General features: G+C 58.1%; 1 protein-coding gene across 1 annotated transcript; it reads right to left on the bottom strand.

Annotated features, from left to right (window-relative positions):
- Positions 1 to 6,297: 6,297 nt before the first annotated feature.
- LHX5 (LIM homeobox 5) lies at positions 6,298 to 16,282 on the bottom strand. The gene is made up of 5 exons (XM_001915112.6): positions 15,759 to 16,282; positions 13,519 to 13,742; positions 12,573 to 12,850; positions 11,721 to 11,886; positions 6,298 to 7,835 (listed from the first exon to the last, which is right to left on the bottom strand). The coding sequence occupies exons 1-5, from the start codon at positions 15,929 to 15,931 to the stop codon at positions 7,468 to 7,470; spliced, it is 1,209 nt and encodes a 402-aa protein (XP_001915147.3). The 5' UTR covers positions 15,932 to 16,282; the 3' UTR covers positions 6,298 to 7,467.
- Positions 16,283 to 20,612: the final 4,330 nt, after the last annotated feature.

Here is a 20,612-nt window from a genome sequence, read left to right as displayed (position 1 = left end):
GCCTGCTTCCTCCAGACGTCCCCGTCCACACCGCGGGCAAGCCTGCTCTGGTTATATACCGGCCTGGCCGCAGCACGCAACGATATGGTTTGATTTCAGGGACCCCAAAAACACACATGAGGCCAACTCTTCCTCCAGCAGCATCTGCCAGGAGGAGCCAGCAGTCACACAGGCTCCAGAGAGTCTCCGTTAGGCCTCGGGGGTTTATTTTCCAGCTATGTTTGGGTGTCCTGCAGGTCCCGAATATCAGAAAGTTGCATTTCTTTTTTTTTCATACATTTTTAAATGAGGTGAAACATAACATAAAGTTAATCGTTTTTAAGTGAACAATTCAGTGGCATTTAAGACATTGACAATGTTGTGCAACCACCACGTCTATCCAGTTCCAGGACATTTGCATCACCCCGAAAGGAAACCCTGAACCCCTTAAGCTGTAGCTCCCTATTCCTCTGCCCTCAACCCCCAGCACCCATGGGTCTGCTTTCCGTCCCTATGGATTTACCCATTCTGGACATTTCCTATGAATGGAACCCTTGAATGTGTGGTTTTCTCGTGACCGGCTTCTTCCACTTAGCATCGTGCTTTTGAGGTTCATCTATGTCTTAGCCTGTATCAGCACTTCGTTCCTTTTCACGGCTGAATGATATTCCATTGTATGGACAGACCACACTTCATTCATCTTTTCATCCGTTGACGGTACATTTCTTTTTAAACAGCTTGCCAAATTATTCTTCATCGGGCCTGGACCTCCCACTTTATGCCAGACCTGCTCTTATCTTCACTGGCCCTGTCATATCCAACTGGCAACATGGATATCTTAAAGAATGTTCTGGAAAGTAATAAATTGCATATCTGTACAACTATGCTGTGAAGTTAGTCCTTGTTTTAAAAAATGTTTTAGCACTTCTTCCAAGAAGAAAATAGAATACTGATAATAATAGCTGCAGCATCCAATGAACGGCCATTGTTATTATTACTATATTATTATTATTTTATTCAGTGTTTATTACTTAGTGGCTTGTGCCATGTCAGGCACTGTGCTTAGACTATGACATGTGTGACCTTATTTAACTGTCACAATGACACTTGAAGTTAGATCTTATTGTTCCCATTTTATAGATGGCAAAGCTGAGGCTCAGAGAGGTTGTGTCCAACGTCAGGTCACACAGTGCTTGGTCTCAAGTTGCTCACAGCCTGGGGATGGGGACACAGACACGATGTGGTTGGGATATTATAGTGGAGGAAGAAGTGGACAGTGCTGCAGGTGCCCAGGTGGGCGTCACGATCTTGGCCGGCTGCTTCATCTTCACGTAGTTTGACCATGGAGTTGGGGTCCCTGCTGCTTCTGAGCAGAAATCTACACCGTAAGGTTTTCCTCCAGTGATAAAGGGATTGCTGAGAATCTGGCTGTCTTTCTAAGCCAATGCTTCAAACAAGAAATGTGCACCCCAACCCCCGGGGATTGTGCACATTCTGATTCTGAAGTTCTGGGGGGCCCGAGACTCTGCATTCCTATCCAGTTCCCAAGTGATGCTGCTGCTGCTGGTCCGTGGACCACACTTTGAGTATCGAGGGGCTAGAGGCTCTGAATTCTGACCCCAACTCTGCTGTGAACTCTCTGTGGGACTTTAGGCCAGTCTCTGGCCCTCCCTGAGCCTGAGTTTCTTTCCCTGGTCCATGGGGACATTGTCCTCCATCTGGAACATTCTCTGAAGAATAAAAAATAAGAATGGTGTTGTCACAGACAGCCACGGGCAGCTGCTGGGGTGAGGGATTCTCTCCCAAAGCCCCCAGGAGTCCATCAGCAGGCGCTGGGGGAAGTGGACCTGCTCCTGAGTCCTGGCACCAAATGCAGAGAGAGGTGGCCGGAGGCAGCAGGGCCCCAGAGAAGCGGCGGAGAGGTCTCCGTTCATCACAGAAATGGCCCATTTGCAATGATCGGTTGCCCAGGTGTTAATAACGCTAATGGCATAGGAAGGGTAAACCCGGTCACTTGGCTGAACAGGAGAAATATGCAGAGGAGCGCTCGGGTTTCCATAAATCAGCCGTGTGCGGCGCGACGAGGGAGGCAGGACTTAAAATTCCGGTCAGGAGATGGGTATTCTCATAATCCGAGCTGGAGAGGTAATTTATTCTGTTTATATCTTTTTACTGCACGACAAGGCTTGGGAGCAGGAGCCCTCCACAGCCATTCTGCATTTTAAATATTAGTCCTAAGCACGAGGGGTCAGCTCTCCGGCTCTGGGGGGTGTTTATTTCGGGGCAGGTGGACAGGGATGGGGATGGGGGGAGCGGGCATGATGGGGGCTGGAATATGTGTGGTTTAACTGTCCAGCGTTGGCCAGAATTACAGCCTCGGGGCAGCGGGGGAGAGGTGACATCCCCCTTTTCCCAGAGCTGGAGGGGACGGCCAGGGGCTGGCTAGCTTCCCTACCTGCCCGCCTGGGAGTATTTTTTTTCCACTCTGAAATCTTTTATTTTTAAATGATAATAAATACAGGTGATGACGAGATAGAGGGAGATGAAGAGATACATTAATAAAGGAGGAAAGGGACGAGGAGGGGAGGGAGAGAGAAAGAAACAAGGGCAAGCAAGGAGAAGCCGGAAGTCCTTACGTCTTTTGACCTTGGTAAGTTTCATTATGCCCTTTGCCCTTCTGGCTAGCTTTGTTTAACCCAGAAGGGGTTTTAAACAACATCTAGCCAGGTTGCTACCAATAAGAATTAGCATTCATGGCAGTCTTTCTTAAAGAATCTCTTCTTGTGGCAGCTGAAGTGCGTTCATTCATTCCTCCATCCATCCACCCAATATGCAGGTACTCCGCACAGAAGGAGGGCTCCGCTGTGCCAGGCTCTGTCCCAGGTCCAGGGGCAGCATGGGCTCTGGAAGCAGAAGTTCTTGATTCAAAACTTGGCTCTGCTGCCCCGGGGCTGTGTGACCCCAGGCAGCTCATGTCACCTCAGTCTCATCTGCAAAGTGGGACTAACACCGCTCACTCGGAAGGAAAGGGCATTGGGAGGACCGAATTAGGCTCTGGACGCGACTTTGTCTGGCAGCAGTCCTGTAAGTTCAGGGGCATGGGAATCAGTTGGGGAGCTTGACAAATGTGAAGCCTTTTGGGTGCCGTGCCAGAGAGCAATTCCAGCCACGGGCCGTGGGGCCTGGGGATAAGTATTTTTAGCAAGTGCTGCCTTCTGATCACACTTTGAGAAAACGGTTGTGGGTGCCCAGGGACAAATGTCCTTTCTCGATCCTCCCCATTTCCACCCAGCCTTCCTTAGGAACCGCCTCCCTCACTAAGCACACCCCATACCACGACTGTGACACCACAGGGCCATTGCCGAGGGGGAGGTGGGGGCGGACTTCTCCTAGAGCCCCCGGTTCTAGTAGGCACCTGGGGAGTTGACATGAGCCCGCAGGAGTGGGGGTGGGTTTGAGCTGGTTTTGACAAGGGTTCCCCTCTCTCCCCTTGTCATTCTGCAAAGAAGCTGGCGTGTGCATGTGAGTGTGTGTGTACACGTGTGTGTGTCTGGCGGAGGGTGGACGTGAGGACTGAACCTGGGCCAACGTTTCCTGAACCTTGGTCACGGGCTAAGTTACAACTCGCCAACGGGGATGAAGGGCCATTGGGAGCCCATTTCACAGCGGAGCAAACCAAAGCTCAAAAAGGTGACTCAGTGACCAGCCAGATAGTCTCCTGGACCTCAGGGCCCTTGCTCTGTTCTGCCCCCATCCAACTCCCAGGTGACCTCTGCTCAGTCATGAGCCCTCAGAGGGAGGGCCCTGGGAGTCACCCCAGTACTGCTCAGGACCCTAGAGACCAGCATCCTCCCTGGATTCTGGCTTCTGCAGCCCCCTCGGGGATCTGGGTGGGACCGCCGCAGGGTTATTTAGTATCCCCTGACACAGGGGTGAGCCTCTCCCACTCCCAGTCTCCCAGATGGAAGTGGACATGTGAAGAGCAGGTATATGCCCTGTGTATGTGGATGTGCACACATGTGCCCAGGGCCGTGATGTCTGGGTGTGTGTGTGCCCATAGGGGTAGACATGTGGGTTCAAGGCATGTATGTGTAGACACGCACACGTGTGCTTGTGTGCACTTGCTTCTCCGTGCAAAGACACACAGTACACAACTGCATGCATATTAATGTGCATGTGCTTGCACCCACCTATATGTGCACGCGTGTGTAGACTATGTCTATTACCTCGTGCCTGTCTGTACGTGTATGTGCCTGCACGTGCATCTGCAGGTGTGCAAATATGGCTGGTGTGTGTCCATGTGCCTGTGCCCCTGTGCCTGCATTTGCCGGCCCTTCTCTTTGTGCATGTATGCTTGCATGTGTGAATGTGTGTGTGAGCACACACGTGCCTGGTGTGTGGGTGTGTGGGTGTCTGTGCCTGGGAGGAGGGGCTGGGAGGGCTGGCACTGTGGCGAGTTCTCACCCTGCAGCCCCACTCTGCTGCCCCATGGTGAGCTCCCTGACACCTCTGGGCTCAAGCTGCCCACCTGGGTGGGCAGCTGGGGGCCAGAGCAGGTCAGAGCAGTAGTGAGCTGGTAGGCCTCCGTGGGGGGGGGAGGGGTCCTCCCATCTCTTTCATCTCCCCTTCTCCCGCTCCTGCTCTCCTTGCCGTTCCCTCCCCTTCCCCCCCTTCCACTTTTCCTTCTCCCCCCCATTCCCTCCTCCCCACCCTTCTCCTCCCCCTCCCCTGCCTCTGTGACCCTGTCACAAGCCTGTCTGCAGAGCAGTGAAGGGTGAGTCCCCTCTCTTCCCAGACTCACTTTCCCAGGCCTCGCTCTGGCGGCAGCTCTAAGGGAGCCCTTCTGCAGAACGCACATGTGCCCAGAAAATATTTGGGGGCCTGGCCGAGATGCCCATCTCATACATTCTCTCCTGGCCTCTATAATCCATCACAATCTGGGCACGCAGTGGAGTAGAAACACAACCCAATACACACGTGGGCTCGAATCCCAGCTCTGCCACTCCCCAGTTGTGCGACTTTGGACAAGCCCCCTGACCTCTGTGAGCACCCTAATGGGGCAAATAAAACTTACCCTAATACATGTTCCAAGATTTAGCTACAAGGATATTTACTCCAGCCTGGCTTAAAGTGGTAAAAAATTGGAAACAAATGCAAATGTCCAATAGAATTGGTTAAAAACCCACTCCAAGGAAACTTTAAGCAGTGGGTGCAGAGGATGGCATGGCTCTGTCTGTGATCAGCTTATGAGTCTGAGAGCTACTGCTGCACGGACCGAGCAGGGGCCACAGGGTGGGCGGAATAGGGGCTCTAGTTTCAAAACGAAAACAAAGTCTGGAAGGAAACACACCAGCTACGTCACCACGGTGCTTGAGACTCTGGGTGATTACATTGTCTTCCTTCTGTTTACCTGAAATTTCTAAATTTTCCATGAGCTATAAGGAAAGAAAAGAGAAGGCCAAATCCCCTTGCATTATTCTTGTGAAGTCCACATAACATGAGGACAGAGGAGGAGTTCTCTTAGCGCATGCCCAACCCCTAATGGTTCACACCCCCATCTCCCTGGGCCCCCTCCTCTTCCTGCTGACCCCCAAATGGGCAGGCTCTGGCCCCCCTCCAAGCTTGGGTGAAAGGGATCCAAATGCAGGACATTCTTCCATCCATTTTTCTCTCCCTCATCTGCTTTTCTAATCCTAAAGTGCCTGAGTTGGAAGAGAACATAGGAAGCACTCCCTCCAACCTCCCCTTTTGTAAGCAGGGAGACTGATGCAAAGAGAGGGAGAGACTCATTTTAGGCAGTGGCCTCAGGCCTCCTAAATCTCATCGGCCACTCTCTCCATCATCCTGCTGACAACAGAGCGCGCACAGCCTTCCTCTCCTCTCTGTGGGGCCCTTCTATCCTAGCACAGCCTTGCAGACAACTAGCACCAGCTCGCCAGCCTGCTCGTTGTTTTTGCCACCTGGAACGCATGGGGCATAATTAGGAGTGAAGCCAGAATTCTTCTGACATACTGGGGACAAACAAATCACATAGCCATTCATTCATCAAATATTTTGAAGACCTACTATGTGCCAGGCAGGCTTGGGTTAGATCGTGGCATCACATAAAGCCTGGGGAAATACTGTGCCTGGCGCATGGTAGCTGTCAAACAGTGGCAGCCACTGTCATTACCTGCTAGTTACCAAAAGAACTCCCCCTTAGACGAGGAGAGGTCTTTGCACCCATCAAGTCCACTTTATGGCCAAGACGAGAACTAGAGAAAAGAATAGTTCCATTCACTTTGAGTGACTACGACGACAGGGACCGAAAAAAAAAAAAAAAGCCACACAGCACTGAGGGAAAAAAGAATTTTTTTATTAATCTGCTTTTTAAAAAAGTTGATTTTTTGATTTTTGTTTTTTTTAGGTAAACCTCTTTCTGCCTCCCCTCCCTCACTCTGCCCACCCTCCTCTTAAAAATATAAAAATGTCCAACCCCGGATAACTAGAGTACAATAAATAAACAGTAAACACAAAAACATACTTTATTTGTTTCTTCTTTATACAAAATAAGGAAACTAGAAGCGTTCGACTTCCAAAAAAGTGTAATGCTGTACATCCTGACGGCTCAGCCTCCAGGCCCCGGGAGGGAGGGTGGTCTGTGGGCTGGAGCCCAGAAATCTTGGCGCCTCGCCCAGGGGGAGGACAGAGTGGGCGCGTGTTCGAGTCTGGCCTGGACCGCCGGCCTCAAAATAAATGTCGAAGGAAGGGAGCTACCAGGAGGTCTGGCCAAGGGCTGGCGATGCCCAGGCCGGCCCCCTTCCTAGAAAAGCTGACCTTGATCCCCAAGATTGGCCACCAGGGGGCGCCAGCGCGCAGGCGAATTTGTCTTCTTCCCAGCGAGTGACATCCCCATCGGAGCGTGTTGCTCTCTCGCTCGCTCTCCATCTTCCCCCTCTGGCTGGAGCTTTCTCCATCTTCTCTTCTCCTCATTTTGCTCCCTTGCCTCTCTCTCCTTTCAATCCCTCTCTTTTTCTTATCACCTCTTTTTAAAGACGGGGAAAGCAGAGTGAGAAATAAGATTACAAAATGCCACTCGAATTGTAGAGGGGTGGGGGGGACATCGCCTCCGCCCCTTAGCCTCAACCCTCTCTTGGTCCTAAGAGGTGGCGGGTGGCTGGGGGGTCGGGGGCAAGTCTAGAGCGTGCTTGAAATCTCTTGATCTTCCGAAGGATTGACTTTGGTCCCAAGAAATTGTTGGTGGCTGCCGGGAGAGTGCTGGCAGCAGGCTGGGGGTCCGGAGAGCCCGCGGGATGGAGATGGGGGTCGGTCCTCCTCCGCGCCCAGCCGCGGAGCAGCTGCCGGTTGAATGCGGACCCGAGAGAGAACCCCTGAGGGAGACCCAGGCCGCGTCCGCGTCGGCCGTTTTGGTTTCGGGTGGCGGGGTCCGGGGGGCCGGCCGGGGGGCACCTCGGGGCGGAGCGCGGGGGACTGGCGCGGCCGGCGGCCTTACCACACGGCGGCCTCGTTGAGCTCGGGGTTGGGGTGCGACAGGGGTCCGCTGTAGCCGCTGGTGCCGCTCATGGGGAAGGGCGGGCTGGGCCCCCCGCTGAACACCTCGCCGGGCATGGGGTGCAGCGCGCCCGGCAGGCCCGGCTCGGGGCTCGGCGTGTCCGGGTGCGAGATCATGTCGGTGAAGCGGGGGTTGTCGGCGGCGTGCGGGCCGGCGAGCGGCGGCTCCAGCGCGCCCAGCGGCGTCGAGCCGGGCCCCGAGGCCGCCAGGAAGCTCGAGTCGGCCGGGGACTGCGCCTGGGACGGCGGGCCGTGCGCGAAGAAGTCGTAGTTGCCTCCGGGCGCGTAGTAGTCGCCTTGGTAGTCTGCGGGAGAGGGGACGGGGAGGGAGACAGCAGAGATGAGAGATGGCGGGTCGGGGAGGGACCCGCGAGCCTGGAGGGAGGGGAACGGGGAGACCAAGGCCGGAGACGGGCGGACGTGGTCGGGGCGCAGAGCCTCGGGCCGCCGGGAGGGCACGTGAATGGGGGACAGCGGACACTGGCTCGAGATTAGGGCCACCCGCAGAGAGGCCTGCAGAGACCAAGGGGGAGGGAGGCCCGAGGCGGCGGAGGAGCAGGCCCAGGGGTCAAGCTGGAGAAAGAGACAAGGAGAGACGGGGAAAGAGGGGAGACTTGGATTGTGAGAGACTCAGAAAGGAGACGGGAGAGACTCAGAAGCAGCGAGGAACTCAGACAGAGAAAGAGGCCGCGGCTTCAAACTCGGAGATTCCTTGACAGAGACGGAGAGAAACAGCGGTGGGGGAGACACAGAGACGGTGAATGATTCCAGTGTCTTAGAGCTGGAGAGAGAGACGCAGAGAGCGAGAGACGTGGAAACAGCCAGAGAGGGACAGTGAGAGACGGACAGTGAGAGAGCGGCAGAGGACAGGGTGAAAGGGGCGCCCCTAGACTCAGAGAGACCCGAGGCAAGACAAGAAAAGAGACCCAGAGATGCCAAACCCACGGCAGAGACGGAGACCGGGAGAGATTCGCGGTCGAGTAAGACAGAGATAGGCCAGGAGTGGCAAAGAGAAAGACATGAGACGGCTGCGGTTAGAGACACGCGTGAAAAACCCGTCGAGAGACCCAGGAACGAGACGGAAGGTCAGGAGAGAGAGACGCACCCAGAGACCGCCGAGATGAGTTAGAGAGAGCGCTAGAGACGCAGAGGCTGACAAGTCCGGGAGAGGAGCAAGGCGGGGATGCTGCGCCGGATGGAGACCAGAGCGCGAAATGGTTGAGGCGGAGCGGCGACCCTGCGGGGGAGAAGCCGGCACCCGGCAGCGGCCACAGTGCGGAGGGGCTGGCGAGGTGGGCTGGGGCCCGGGAAACCTGGGCGCCAGGCGCGCAAGGCGGCCTCCCGCTCTCTCCATCGCTCCCCGCACCTCGCCGACCTGGCGCTGCCCTTTGCCCCGCCAAGTATAGCCCTGCGTCGGTCCCGGTAAACGTGGGGGTCCGACCGTTTGCCTGGTCTGGAACGGAGAACGCTGGGCCACAGCAACTTGACAGCAGGGGAGGAGGACGTGAGCGCTCACCCGGTCATGCCCAGGGTTTCACGGGTGCCTCGGGGAAAGGCTCGGTCCTCCAGGCTCCCCCTGGGCGGGTCTGCCAGGACACTCAGGCTGTGAAGCATTTGGGGACACTGAGCCCTTTTGAGGATCTGATAAATAGCTATGGACTCCCTCTCCAGTGAAATGCACAGATGTGCATTTAACCCACAAAATCAGGGGGTGCAGGGACTCTGGGTTACACGCCCCCCCCCATTCTCAACAAATTGTGCATCAACCGTCTGACCTCCTCGCATAACCCCATCCGTCAGGCCCTTCTGGACAGCCTGCTCCCCGCCCTCAGGTCGGCCCCTGAAAGACTGGGGTGTGGGACCCCACGAAAGGAGCACCTTGCAGCCGGCACCGGTGACCACAACCCGCTTTGTACGGCGGGAAAACCAGCGCGCCAGGCAGCCAGGTCTCCTCCGAAAACCCAGCTCCCTGCTCCGTCTTTGGGACTCAGACCCCGGGCGAGTTCTGGACACCCCGTCCCTCTCTAAACCCAGAAATCTGTCTAAACGGACGGTGTCAGGAGGCGCGGCTTGGAGACGGCGTAGACAACAGCTCAAGCGGTCGCCAGTTACTTTTTAAAACCCACTCATTCCATTCTCCCCGAAAGTGAAGGGAAAGGTTGGAAGCGGCGAGTTTGGGGCCCCTAAGGGACGGGGATGGGGGACGGCCGCGGCCAGCAGCGAGCCGGCAAGCCAACGAGGGCCGCGGCCCCCGCGCGGAGCGCGCCGCCTCCGCCCATATGGCGGCCGGGCCGGAGGTAATTGGAACAAACGCCGTCTGAAAAGGGCACAAAAGCCGCAGCTGGGGCTTTGTCCGCGCTCCCACGGGGGCCGCCGGCCCCGCCGCCCGGCCCCTTTCTCGCCCGCTGCCGGCCCCGCCGCCGGGATCTCCCAGCGCGGATTAGGCGGGGCTGCCTCGCTGGGACTGGGGGGGTCCTGCCCTCCCCCATTTCACTGACAGAGGGGCCCGCGTGTGCAGACCCCCACCTCACCCCGCAGACGCGCGGGGAGAGGGTCGGCGGGATTGGTGGGGCTCACTGTCCTCGGGAAACCTTGCTTAATTGCCCAGGCGGGGAGAAATTCCGGACCGGTCCGCCCCACCGCCTCCCTGCGCCAGGCCGAGATTCTGTGCGGAGGGAGGCAGAGATGGGTGAAGAGAGTCGCTGAGCCGGGACCCCAAGACGTGGCCACCACCTGGGCTGTCCTGAGTGTCTGTAGCCCGCCAACCAGGGCCCTGCCACCGCAGAGCCTCTCTCCAAAAAGCACAGCGGCGCATTTTGTCCACAATTTCTGCGGGCCCCCGCCGGACCTGAAGATCCAACCTCCCAGGCCTGCGGATGTACGGAAGAAGCCCGTAGCTCTCTCCCCGGATTTGCCCGGGCGCCCGGCGCCTCGCCCTCGCCCTCGGCGTTGCCGCCAAACCCACTTTTCTAAGAAAAGTGTCCTCTCCTCTAACTGGGCAACGAGTCCCCCCCAACCCAGGCCAGGACACTGAGCAACTCACAGCAAAGATTCCCCTCAGGCATGGGCACTCCTGGGGGCTCCCTAAATTCAGAGGCTCAGCAACAGAAGCGGGAGGTGCCTTTCCTGTGCCTGCACGGGTCTGGGAAGTGCAGGATGGGGAGCGAGGGCTTCAGTGCCCCAGAGCACAGAGGGCCTCAAAAACCGCGGTGGGGAGCTGGGATGGTAGCGGCAGAGTTGGAATCAGTTGGCAAGCAAGTGTGCGAAGGCAACGGAGGGGCAGTGGAGAAGGAAAGGAGGAGAAGAGAGAGAGAGGAAGAAGCGAAGGGGTGACCAAGAGGAGGGTTCACTCAGGCCTGAACCTGGTACCCAACGGCGGAATTGTTCTTTGCAAACTCGTGCTCCCCGTCCCCTACAGCATCAAAGACCGCGAGTAGGTAACTGGGTTGGCCCAATCCTTGAGCCCCAGCTCGCAGGAACCCTGGCGGGCTTGGAGCTGGGAAGTCGGTGGAAGTCCTGCGCAGAGTAACTGCCGCGTGCCAGCTGCTGTGCACACAGTTGCTGTGGAACAGGAGTTGCTGACTCGGAAGCTAGTGAGCAGGCAGCCCGGGGTGAATCCTGATCCCTCCATCCCTATGCGGCCCTCCAGGGCCAGTGTTCCCACTGGTGCAAGTGCACTAGGCCGCCGGCAAGAGCAGCAGGAAGGCTGTGTGTCCGGCTGGGGCAAGGGGCATGCGGATTTGTGAATGACTGCCTTGGTGTGATGCTTGGGACTGTGTGAGGCCGTGGATCTCTCCGGGTGTGTTGGTCAGTGAGTGTATCTGGGTAGTGGAGTATACCTGTGTGTGGTTGCGTGACCATGTGTCTAGATTTGTGTGTGTGAAGTCTCTGAACTCGAGCGTGCAGGAGTGCACCTACGTGTCCTGCGTGGATGAGTGTGTTATCTGTGTGTATCACTGTATGGGTGAGTGAACTCACGTGTCTGCTTTTGTGTCCAAGAGGTATTTATGGGTGAGTGTGTATGTGTGTCTGTTAAGGTGCGTCCCTGGTTGTGTAACTCCTGCGTGAGTAGAAAGGGAGGTGGAGGTTCCTTGGGCGACCCAGAGCGTCCGGGATCAGCCCTGCGCCCTCAGCTCCCAGAACGGGGCGGGTGTAGGTGTCGGGCAGCGCGTCCCGCGGGGGGCCCTTACCTCCGTAGTAGGTATACGGAGTGGACCCCAACATCTCAGACTCGTCCAAGCGGCCTCCCAGCGGACGCATGCGCCGCGGACTCCGGAAGAAGGCGTGTCTCCGGGCGCCCAGCGCGCTCAGCTGCTTCATCCGGCGTTCTTTGGACCGTCGGTTCTGGAACCACACCTGGGACAGAGGAGGGGGCTGTGAGCTCGGTTCGGGGGTGCCCTCCCTTCCTCTCCCCGCCTGGGCAGCCCCCGCTGGGTCCTAGCGCCTCCTCTGCGCCAAGGCTGCCCAGAGGCGGAGGCCGGGCCGGATTAGGCCGGAGGGGTGGAGAGGGGCCTCGGCGAACCAGCCAAGGGTGAAGGATTTCGCGGACCCGTGGGGCGACTCATAAAGACTTGGGCTTCCTGGTCCTCGGCCCGCCCGCGGCCTGACGGCTTTATAAAGGCTTTCCTCCCGGCATGGCTCTCTTCTCGACCCCTCGGCTCCCCAGCCGGGCTCTGACCGTTTGTCTGTCTGCCCGCGCATGGGGGCAGGGGGGAGAATGTGAAGAACCTCGCCTCTTTCTCGGCTCGGAAGCTGAAAAGAAGGGAGGGATCCGGTACCCCAGCGAGACTTAAAACTGTCCTTGAACGGGGCGGGGGAGGAATTCAGAGAGGCGAAGTGACCGGCCCAAGATCACACGTCCAGAAGGACGGCAGGGCAAAGCGGAATTTTTTGGCTAGGAGTTTGACCAGCTGGCCCTGACCTCGGGCGCACCGTCTGCCCCTCGGCGGACCCGAACTCTGTGCCCTTTTAGCCATCGAGGCTGGGTGGGAGGCTCCCGCACGCAGCGGGGCTGCAGAGGGCTGACCCGGGCCGGGCCGCACCTGGATGACCCGCATGTTCAGGCCAGTCTCCTGCGCCAGCTGCTCGCGGATGTGGCGCGTGGGCTTGGGCGTGGCGGCGAAGGCTGCCTTGAGCGTCTCCAGCTGCTTAGCTTTGATCGTGGTGCGCGGGCCGCGCCGCTTCGTGCCTGAGTTCTGCTCCTCGTTCTCGTTGTTGGCCGTCTCCTTGTCCGACGACGTCGAGTTATCCGTCTCCTTGGGGTCGTCCTGGAGTGGGTCCTGCAGGTCCGGGGACAAACTGCGGTCCGTACAGGATGACACTGCGGGCGGACGGAGCGGGAAGGGAAACAGCAGCGTCAGCGGCGGCCCGCGGCCTCTTCAATCGGGTAGTTGGCTCCTGCAGGCCCAGGCCACCAGCAACCGCGCCGGGGTCCCTCCCAAACCCCGCGACAGCCCCTCCCTCAGGGGGCCGGCGCCCGCCCACTCCCTGCAGGCGGGGCTGGGCCTCTGGAGGGACCCTTCTCAAGCCCTCTCAGCACTTTCCGCTATTGCCTGGGTAAGGGGGAGGCACGCCCTCTGGAGAGACTGGCCTTCTTGAAGAGGGCACGGGAGGAGGGTACAGATGCCCAGCGGGCCTCAGATCTTCCTCTCCCTTCTCTCCTTCCTCCAATCCTAATTAGGGTCCTCCCAGTGCAGCTAGAAATTACCAGGAGCTGAAAAGAGGCAGAAAGGGGAATTTCGTGGTTCCAAATTGGGGAAGGGCAGCAAGTTGGAAAAAGCTCCTGTACTGGAGGACTGGGGGGAAAGAGCTGGCTTTCTGGTGTCCTGGAGGACGGGGTCCAAATGCTGACTCTCCTCCCCACCCCCTCCACTGGCCTTGAGAGTTGCCTGGCAGGTGAGCAGGCGTGGAGAGCTCTGAGCCGGGACAGAATGTACACAGGGGGCAAAGTAGAGAGTGCCAGGCTGGGCGTGGCAGGTGGCCTCCTACCTGAGTTGAGGCTACCCTCCTTGAGGCTGGAGGAGCTCAGGTAGTCGTCCTTGCACACGAACTTGTTCTCGTCGATGACATAGAGCTCCTCGCCCGTGGACAGCTGCTTGTTGCACACCATGCAGGTGAAGCAGTTGAGGTGGAAGACTTTGCTGCGGGCCTTGCGCACCAGGTCGCTGGGCGAGATGCCCTGCGCGCAGCCTGCACACTTGGTGCCAAAACGCCTGCAGACACAACACGCCCTGTCATCTCTTGTCACCTTGGAGCAGCCCGATGTCCCACCCTCTCGAGCCCCTGACCTCTCCCCACCCGCCTTAGCTTCTGAGAAGCCTCCATTGCCACATCTGTCTGATGAGACCCTCCTCCTGTGCTCTCGGTCTAGAGTGCAGGAGGTGAGACCAATGTCCTCGGCTGTTCTTGGGGCTGGGCCTGTTTTGTCTGCTCAGGTTTGTTCAGTCTCCTGGGCTTCCAGCCATGGGCTCAGCCGTCAGCCAAGCAGAAGGCCCAGAGCACCCCAAGATGTTCCCCCCATGTCCTTGCCAGGTCCGCCTGGGCCGCTCGAGGCAAACTCGGCTCTCGAGGTCACGGAGCATTTTAAGCCGGGCAGGCCAGATCTGGACCACTTCTTGGCTTGGCCTCTTGGCTCGTTTCCAGTGTGCTGGGGCCCAGGTAGGGGGCACTTGGCCTGGCTGGCGGTTCCTAGCAAGGGGGCGGGGAGCCCCTCTCCTGAGGTGGACCTGAGCAGGAAGGAGGGAACCGTTGCTGATTCCCAGCGCCATCAGCACTGGAGGCTTTCTAGTCCGCACTCCAGGACCCGCTGGAGCCAGCCAGGAGCCTCTGGACAGCAGGACCTCAGAACGCTGGGCTCTGGAAAGCTGAGACTGAGTCTCTAGCCCCCAAAATCTCTGGCCCTGGCAGGCAGTGGGAGAGTGTGACCAGAAGGCAATCCTAAACCTGCATGGCCAGAACACGGGGTCTCTCAAATCCCCTTTTCCCAAGTTCCTGGTCTAAATCCTTTTCTTTCTTCCTTGAGCAGTGGGAGAAGGCGGCCTCCCCCAAAATGGGTGATGCAGACCTGGGAGGGGTGAAGTGTAGTTGGGGGGGAGGGCGAGGGCCTGGGACTTTGGGGCCCCATATCTACTCACACCCATGTCTCTAAACAGGGCGAATTTGGGTGACGTTGATGTAGTAAGGGCATTAGAAGCCATAAGTCACTTTTGGCCTTATCCGGTGGCGTAATTGGCCATATGCACCTTATCAAAAATCATTAGGTGCTTTGCAAGCACTGCCACATTAGGGGCCTCGGGCCTCGGGGGGCTGGGCGTTTACACGTGTAAAGGCGAGGCTGACATTTTCTCCTTTTCACATCCCCTAGTGCAGAGCTGCTGGGCCGGGAGCTGCCTTTCTCCGAGGCGTTAATCACGCCCTCCTTCCCTCGGCGCCCCTGGAATTCGCGCTCACAAAGCCGGCTCTGGGCGCTTGGCGGAAGCTGGCAGGGCTGAGCTGCCGAAAACCCCACAGCCTTCTAGGCCTCCTTTGGCATTTCCCAGCGGGGGAAACTGAGGCTCAAAGAAGTGACCTGCCCTGGCCTGCCTGCAGGCCCCCGTAGGCAGCAAGAGGAGGTGACACAGCCCAGGCTAGACCCCGAGGTCCTGATTCTCAGCTTTGAATTCGTTTGTACTTTTCAACCTGGGAGAAAATGTTTAAGGAGTTTCGGGTGAGGAGAAGGGTTCCTCCCCCATCACCAGAGGAGAGCTTCCTGGCTCAGCCCCCTCCGGAGCTGGAAAGTTTCCGTTTGTCCAGGAGGGCTCTGAGCTGGCCTGCCTGGAGGGCAGCCTCTGGGCTCGCCCACTCTGCCTGGTGGGAGAACCCTCCAGCCGCCCCTAACTTCGGCAAAAACCCTTCCTCTCTCGGAGGAAGCTTGAAGCTTCCGCTCTCAGGTCGCAGCCTCCAGGAAGGGGCAGAGACAGGTGGGGAGCAAGTTTGTCAGGAATTCCTCCCCTGCCAGCGCTCCAAGCTGGCCTGGAGGAGCGAACAAGAGGTAGCCAGAGGTAGCGAAGCAGCGTCCTTGCTCCCTCCGCGCTCAGGCCCTTTCCTGGAGAGCAGTGGGCTGCCGCGCTCCCTAGTTAAGCTTCTGAGCCCCGGAGGCTGGGATGCGTTTCGCGGTCTCCCCTTCCCCGGAGCCCCAGCGGAGCGCGCGCAGGCGGGCGCGCAGGCAGGAGCGCGGCGCGGCCTCTTACCTGAAGAAGTCATTTTTGCAGTAGAGCTTGCCCTCGCGTGAGAAGCACTTCTCAGAGAGGTTGGCCTTGCACTCGCAGCACTGAACGCATTTGATGTGCCACGCGCGGTCCAGCACGTTCAGCAGAAAGCGGTCGAGGATGGGCCGCTCGCAACCGGCACAGTGCACCATCATAGCCCCGCGCCCCGGCGGCTCGGGCCGCCTTGCCCTCCCTTTGGGCCCCCGGCCCTCGGGCCCCCAGGCCCCGCCGCTGCGCTCCGTCTGTTATCTCGGCTGCCGCTGCGCGAGTCCGGTCCAGACCAAGACTCAGCCGGTCAAGTCCTTGGGTGATCGCTGGCCTGGCGCTGGGCTGCCGGGGGTGGGGTGGGGAGTGGTGGCGTTCACAGCCTCATGCCCCGGGCCGCGCGTCCCAGTGCTTGTTCCGGGCTCCCCCAGGTGTCTTGGGTGGCTGCTAGCCTTGGCGCTGCCGAGCGGCTTTCCCCGGTGGCGGTGGCGCCGGCACTTTCCCCCACTTTCAAGCGGTCCCGATCCTCATCTTTGTCTGGCCGCCGCCTAATTCGCGCATCCTTATTCAGATTTGGTGACGTGGCGCGGCACGTAGGGGGCCCGCCGGCCAATGGGCGCGTGGTGGCCATGGCAACCTCTTAAATTTATAGCATATCTAAATTGGCCACAGCGTTGCGGTCGGGACAGAGCAAAAAAAACAAGGCATCAGTATTGTTGAGTATTAGCTTGTACCTGGTTCCGAGGCTAAGTAAGTATTTACCTTCCCGTTTGGGGCTGGGGGATGGGGTCGCGCGATCTGAAAACTTCTCTCTTCCTCTCTCTCTCCTTACAAACATTTGGGGGCCAAGATTCCAGGGCCTAGTGGGGGCAGGGACCCCTGACGCCTTTGCCATCCTGGGAACTTGCAGAAGTTGCCTGAGGTTCGCTGCGCTATGTCCGCCTCCTCCTCCCCAGCCCAGCCCGTCCAGATTGGACTCTTTCAGCCCGCGTCCCTGGGGTCCGCGCTGGAGCTGCAGCAGCGCAGCTCCCCGGACTCCCAGAGTCGGCTCCCTTTGTCATACACGGGGCTGGGGCCCAGCCAGGCCTTTCTCATGGAAAGAAAGAGAGGGACAGAGAGAGAGAGAGAGAGAAAGCCTTGTGGCTTGGATATCCTTCCTCGCGCAGGCCTAGGCCCAGGTTGGGGGGCCGAGGGCGTGTCATATGGCCTTGTCCGAGACCCCGGAATTTCAGGCCTGAGCGCGCCGCCCATGGGCCTCTGGGGGAGCAGTGGGGGAGGGGGAGGTCCAGGGCGCACGGGTCTTCCCGAAGCCGGCTCAGAGGGGAGGTTCACCATGTCTCTCTTTTCCTCGCTGTACCTTCCAGATCCCGGGTCAGCCGGTCGGGGCACCGCGGTGAGCGGGTTGCACTGCCGAGGCAGGGAGCGCCACGGGTTTCGTGGCCGCTGGCTGCTTGCACACGCAGGGCAGGGCGCGGGCTGGGTGTGCCCTCCTAGGGCGCAGGAGGAGCGGCTCGCCGAGCGCCGAGGGTCTGGGGAATGTGGGGGCGGGGGAGGTGCTGGCAGGTGTGTGTGGAGAGCCGGGTGGGGGTGTAGGGGGAGAAAGGGGAGGGCCAGGCCTCCTTTCCCAAGGGGTAAACCCAGCCCCCCGGGGGCACCAAGTTAGGGAGGCCCGGAAGGCACGGCGGGATTTTCCATCCACCGCGCTGCGGCAAAGTCGCTGACGGGGTAGGTAGGCCCCGGGCCCCAGGGCTGGAGCCGGAGGACCGTGTTCCTGCAAGACCTGGCTGTGGATGTGTGTTTGGGTGCAGTTACTGAGTTTGCTAGCTTACACTTGCTCTTTGAGCATTGTATTTTCCCCTCGGTTTATAGGTAGTAATCAACCATGTGAGTTCCATTTGGTATGTGTACATTTTGTGCAATTTGTGTGTTTGTATCTGTGTCTACTTCCGCTATGTTTGTGTGTCAGTCTGGATACACGTATTCTTACTGGTCTGTGTATATGTGTGCATGCTTACTTACAGCCGTGTGAATGTGAGGGTGTTCAGGTGTGTGAGTGTGCGTTTGTGTAAGATCATTCGTGTACGTGTGTGCACATCACATTGATGTGAAAATGGACTTGAAAAAATCTGAATGTGTGTTTGTGTGTAGATGAGTGTGTGCGTGCTTGAGATCCTGTGTGTGTGTCTGAGCTGGATTGGGTGTGTTTGTGAGTGCAGAATTTTGTGGATCAGTGTTTGGGTGTCAGTCACAATGTGTGTGTCTGCACGTGTGTGTGCATTGTGCGATATTGTGTGGTATTTTTGCTTCTGCGACTGCTGTAGGTTTTAGGGGGTATGTTTGTGTGTATACCCCTGGCGGCACTTACCTGTGTGGATTTGAAGAGCGAGATTAGTGGGTGCCTGTGTCGGGGCATTTGGTGGGACACAGAGACATTTGCTCCCCCTTCGCACCCCCGTCTCGTTCCTTTCCAGGCCTGGTGCTGTCCCCCACAGTCTCTAGGGGAGGTGATCTGGTTGGGGACACGGAATTTATTGACAGATGGTGGTCTCCGGGGAGGGTATTGACCCACAAGCTGGGCCTCTGAAGAGCAGTCCCCAAATCAGGGAGCTTCTGCCTGACGATGCTCTTACTCGATCCTCCAGCTTGCCAAGGGACAGTGTCCACACAGTGTGGGGGTGCGGCTGGTTAGAGCCGGGCTCGGCCAGGACCAGCAGGGTGAATCTCGCCTGGTCTCCCAGGCCCAGCTGGGAGAGCATCGGGAGCCCCAAATGAAACCACAGTTTCTGGCAGCACCTGGCCCTGCCCTCGTGGGGCAGGAAGAGTCCTTGAGCGCAGGCAGGGCAGGGACTGACCCAGAGATACAAGAAGCCCGAGGAGAGAGGCGTCCGGGCTCGAAGCGACGGAGATTTGCGCTGCCTCCTCCGTCTTTTGTTTCACTGGCTTCTCTCTACATCTGTTTTCCTTTCAGTCTCGTATTCTTTCTTATGTTCAGCCTCTGTCTCTTTCTGTTTCCCTTTCCCTCTGTGTCTCCATCGCTTTCTTTCTCGATTTCTCCCTCTATTTTAATTTTCCTCCCTCTGCCTCGCTGCTGGGTGTCCAAATCCGGCATCCGGCTCAACACTGCAATTAGCAATTCTCATCTCGCACCGCGCTGATTTCGGAGTGCCCGGGGAAGACGCACAGACAGTCACTAAAAGCCCCCATCTGAAAGCCTTCTCCCCTGCTCTGGACTAGGTGCACTGAGCCCACTCTCCCTCAACCCCCTACTGGGTACTTCAAGAGCCCAGCCACTGTGTATTCCCAGCCCTGGCTTTGCCCACCCTGTTGGCTGCTGGGGTCCATTTCCAATAAATCCACCCACCCTTACTTCCTGAATGTGCTTAAATGCCAATGCACTGCCAGGCCCTAGCCACTGTGGTGCCAGACCAGGGAGGGAACAGGAGTAGGGGGCAGTCTCAGAGAGCAGCTCTGGGTCTCTCGGAGCCTGGATGTGGTGTGTCACCCGGAACCCAATGCCCTTTTGCGGGAGATGAGGGCGCCACTTCCAGAAGCCCTGGCCTGGCCTTCTGCCTCCTGCAGCTGAGTTCAGCCATCCTGTCCAGGTCGCAGCCCCTCTGGAGTCACCCACGGGGCCTTCGCACGGCCCAGCTTCAGTCCAGAACCCCTTAGCCCCAGCCCAAGCTGGCTTGGCCTTCGCCGGCTCTCCACCTTCCAGGATGCACAGCATCCTAAAAACACCAGCCGCCCAACTATTAGAGGAATTATCCTGCCCTAACAGCGTTAACAGATGGCGACCAGGCAGCGAAATCCCCTCCTATATGTAACTAATAACCCGCTTGTGTCTTCACAGGGTAATGCATGGAGACGCAATGTCACTTATACAAGATGTTGATGGAATTTACTATATAAAAATCTTCCTCCTAGAGTAAAGACCATCAACATTACAACTCGACAGACGGCGGCGGGATAAGTAAAACAGACAAAAGACAAACAGGATAATAATCTGTTTCCAATCACTTAAGCCCCATAGAGTTAGTAATATGCGGTTTGCATATTCCCTCTTGAGTTCGGTAATTAATTACCGGCGAGGAGGCACACGCCCGCCCGAGGTGGGAGTTTCGAGGTACGCTGAGCTGAGGCTTGGGGGGCGCCTTTCTCTCGACTTCTCCAGCCGGGGATTCCCCGGGCAGCGGCCGGAATGGGGGCTCCTCCGGACGTTAGGAGCTGACCTTCCGGGAGGATGAAAGAACGTTTCAGTTGCACCTCCCCAGCCTCCTCGGAAGCTCTCCTGCCTGGGACGATTCTGTAGCCAAGTGGAAACGGGGCGGGGGCTTTCACGGCGGCCCGAGTATCTCCCTTAGCTCTTCCAAACCCCCCTCCCCCAAGCGTGGCCAAGAGTGGCCTGCTTTCACGGGGAACGCGCGCGCTGGGGGGACCCGGGAGGCGCGCCCCTCGTCCTCTTCTCCTGGTGGTGTCTTGGGCGGCGCAGCGGGTCCTCTCCTGACTTCCATCATTACCGCCCCCCACCCCCCAGCATCCTCCCCGTCCCCACCCCAAGAGCCAGCTCGGCTTTAACATTAAACAAACGCAGCGAGCGCCTCGGAGCTGCGCTCTCGGCCGGGTCTGCGCGGCGGCGGCGGCGGCGTTACAAATTGTAAATTTAAATTGCTCGCCGGATTCATTACCTCCCCTCTTTGATTTCAGCCAGCCGTGAAAAATTATACTGGTGTACCACTGAGAAACTGTTTTGCCGCAAAGAGCCCGCGCCTAATCACTGGCTTTCTCCTTCCGACAAAAGTGTAATTATTTTGTTTGGGGTGTAAATATAGGCCGCGCCGCGCACACACACTC

Source organism: Equus caballus, chromosome 8 (genome assembly GCF_041296265.1).
Source record: "Equus caballus isolate H_3958 breed thoroughbred chromosome 8, TB-T2T, whole genome shotgun sequence".
Classification (NCBI taxonomy): Eukaryota; Metazoa; Chordata; class Mammalia; order Perissodactyla; family Equidae; genus Equus; species Equus caballus.
This window is presented reverse-complemented; position numbering and strand designations above follow the sequence as displayed.

Bases quoted from the DNA above. Each gene is read 5' to 3' on its own strand.
- LHX5 (XM_001915112.6), bottom strand. From the start codon at position 15,931: ATGATGGTGCACTGTGCCGGTTGCGAGCGGCCCATCCTCGACCGCTTT. The intron at 13,743-15,758 runs GTAAGAGGCCGC...TTGTGTCTGCAG, and splicing joins TGCAAAAATGACTTCTTCAG to GCGTTTTGGCACCAAGTGTG. The intron at 11,887-12,572 runs GTGCGGCCCGGC...CCTCTGTCCCAG, and splicing joins TGAACATGCGGGTCATCCAG to GTGTGGTTCCAGAACCGACG.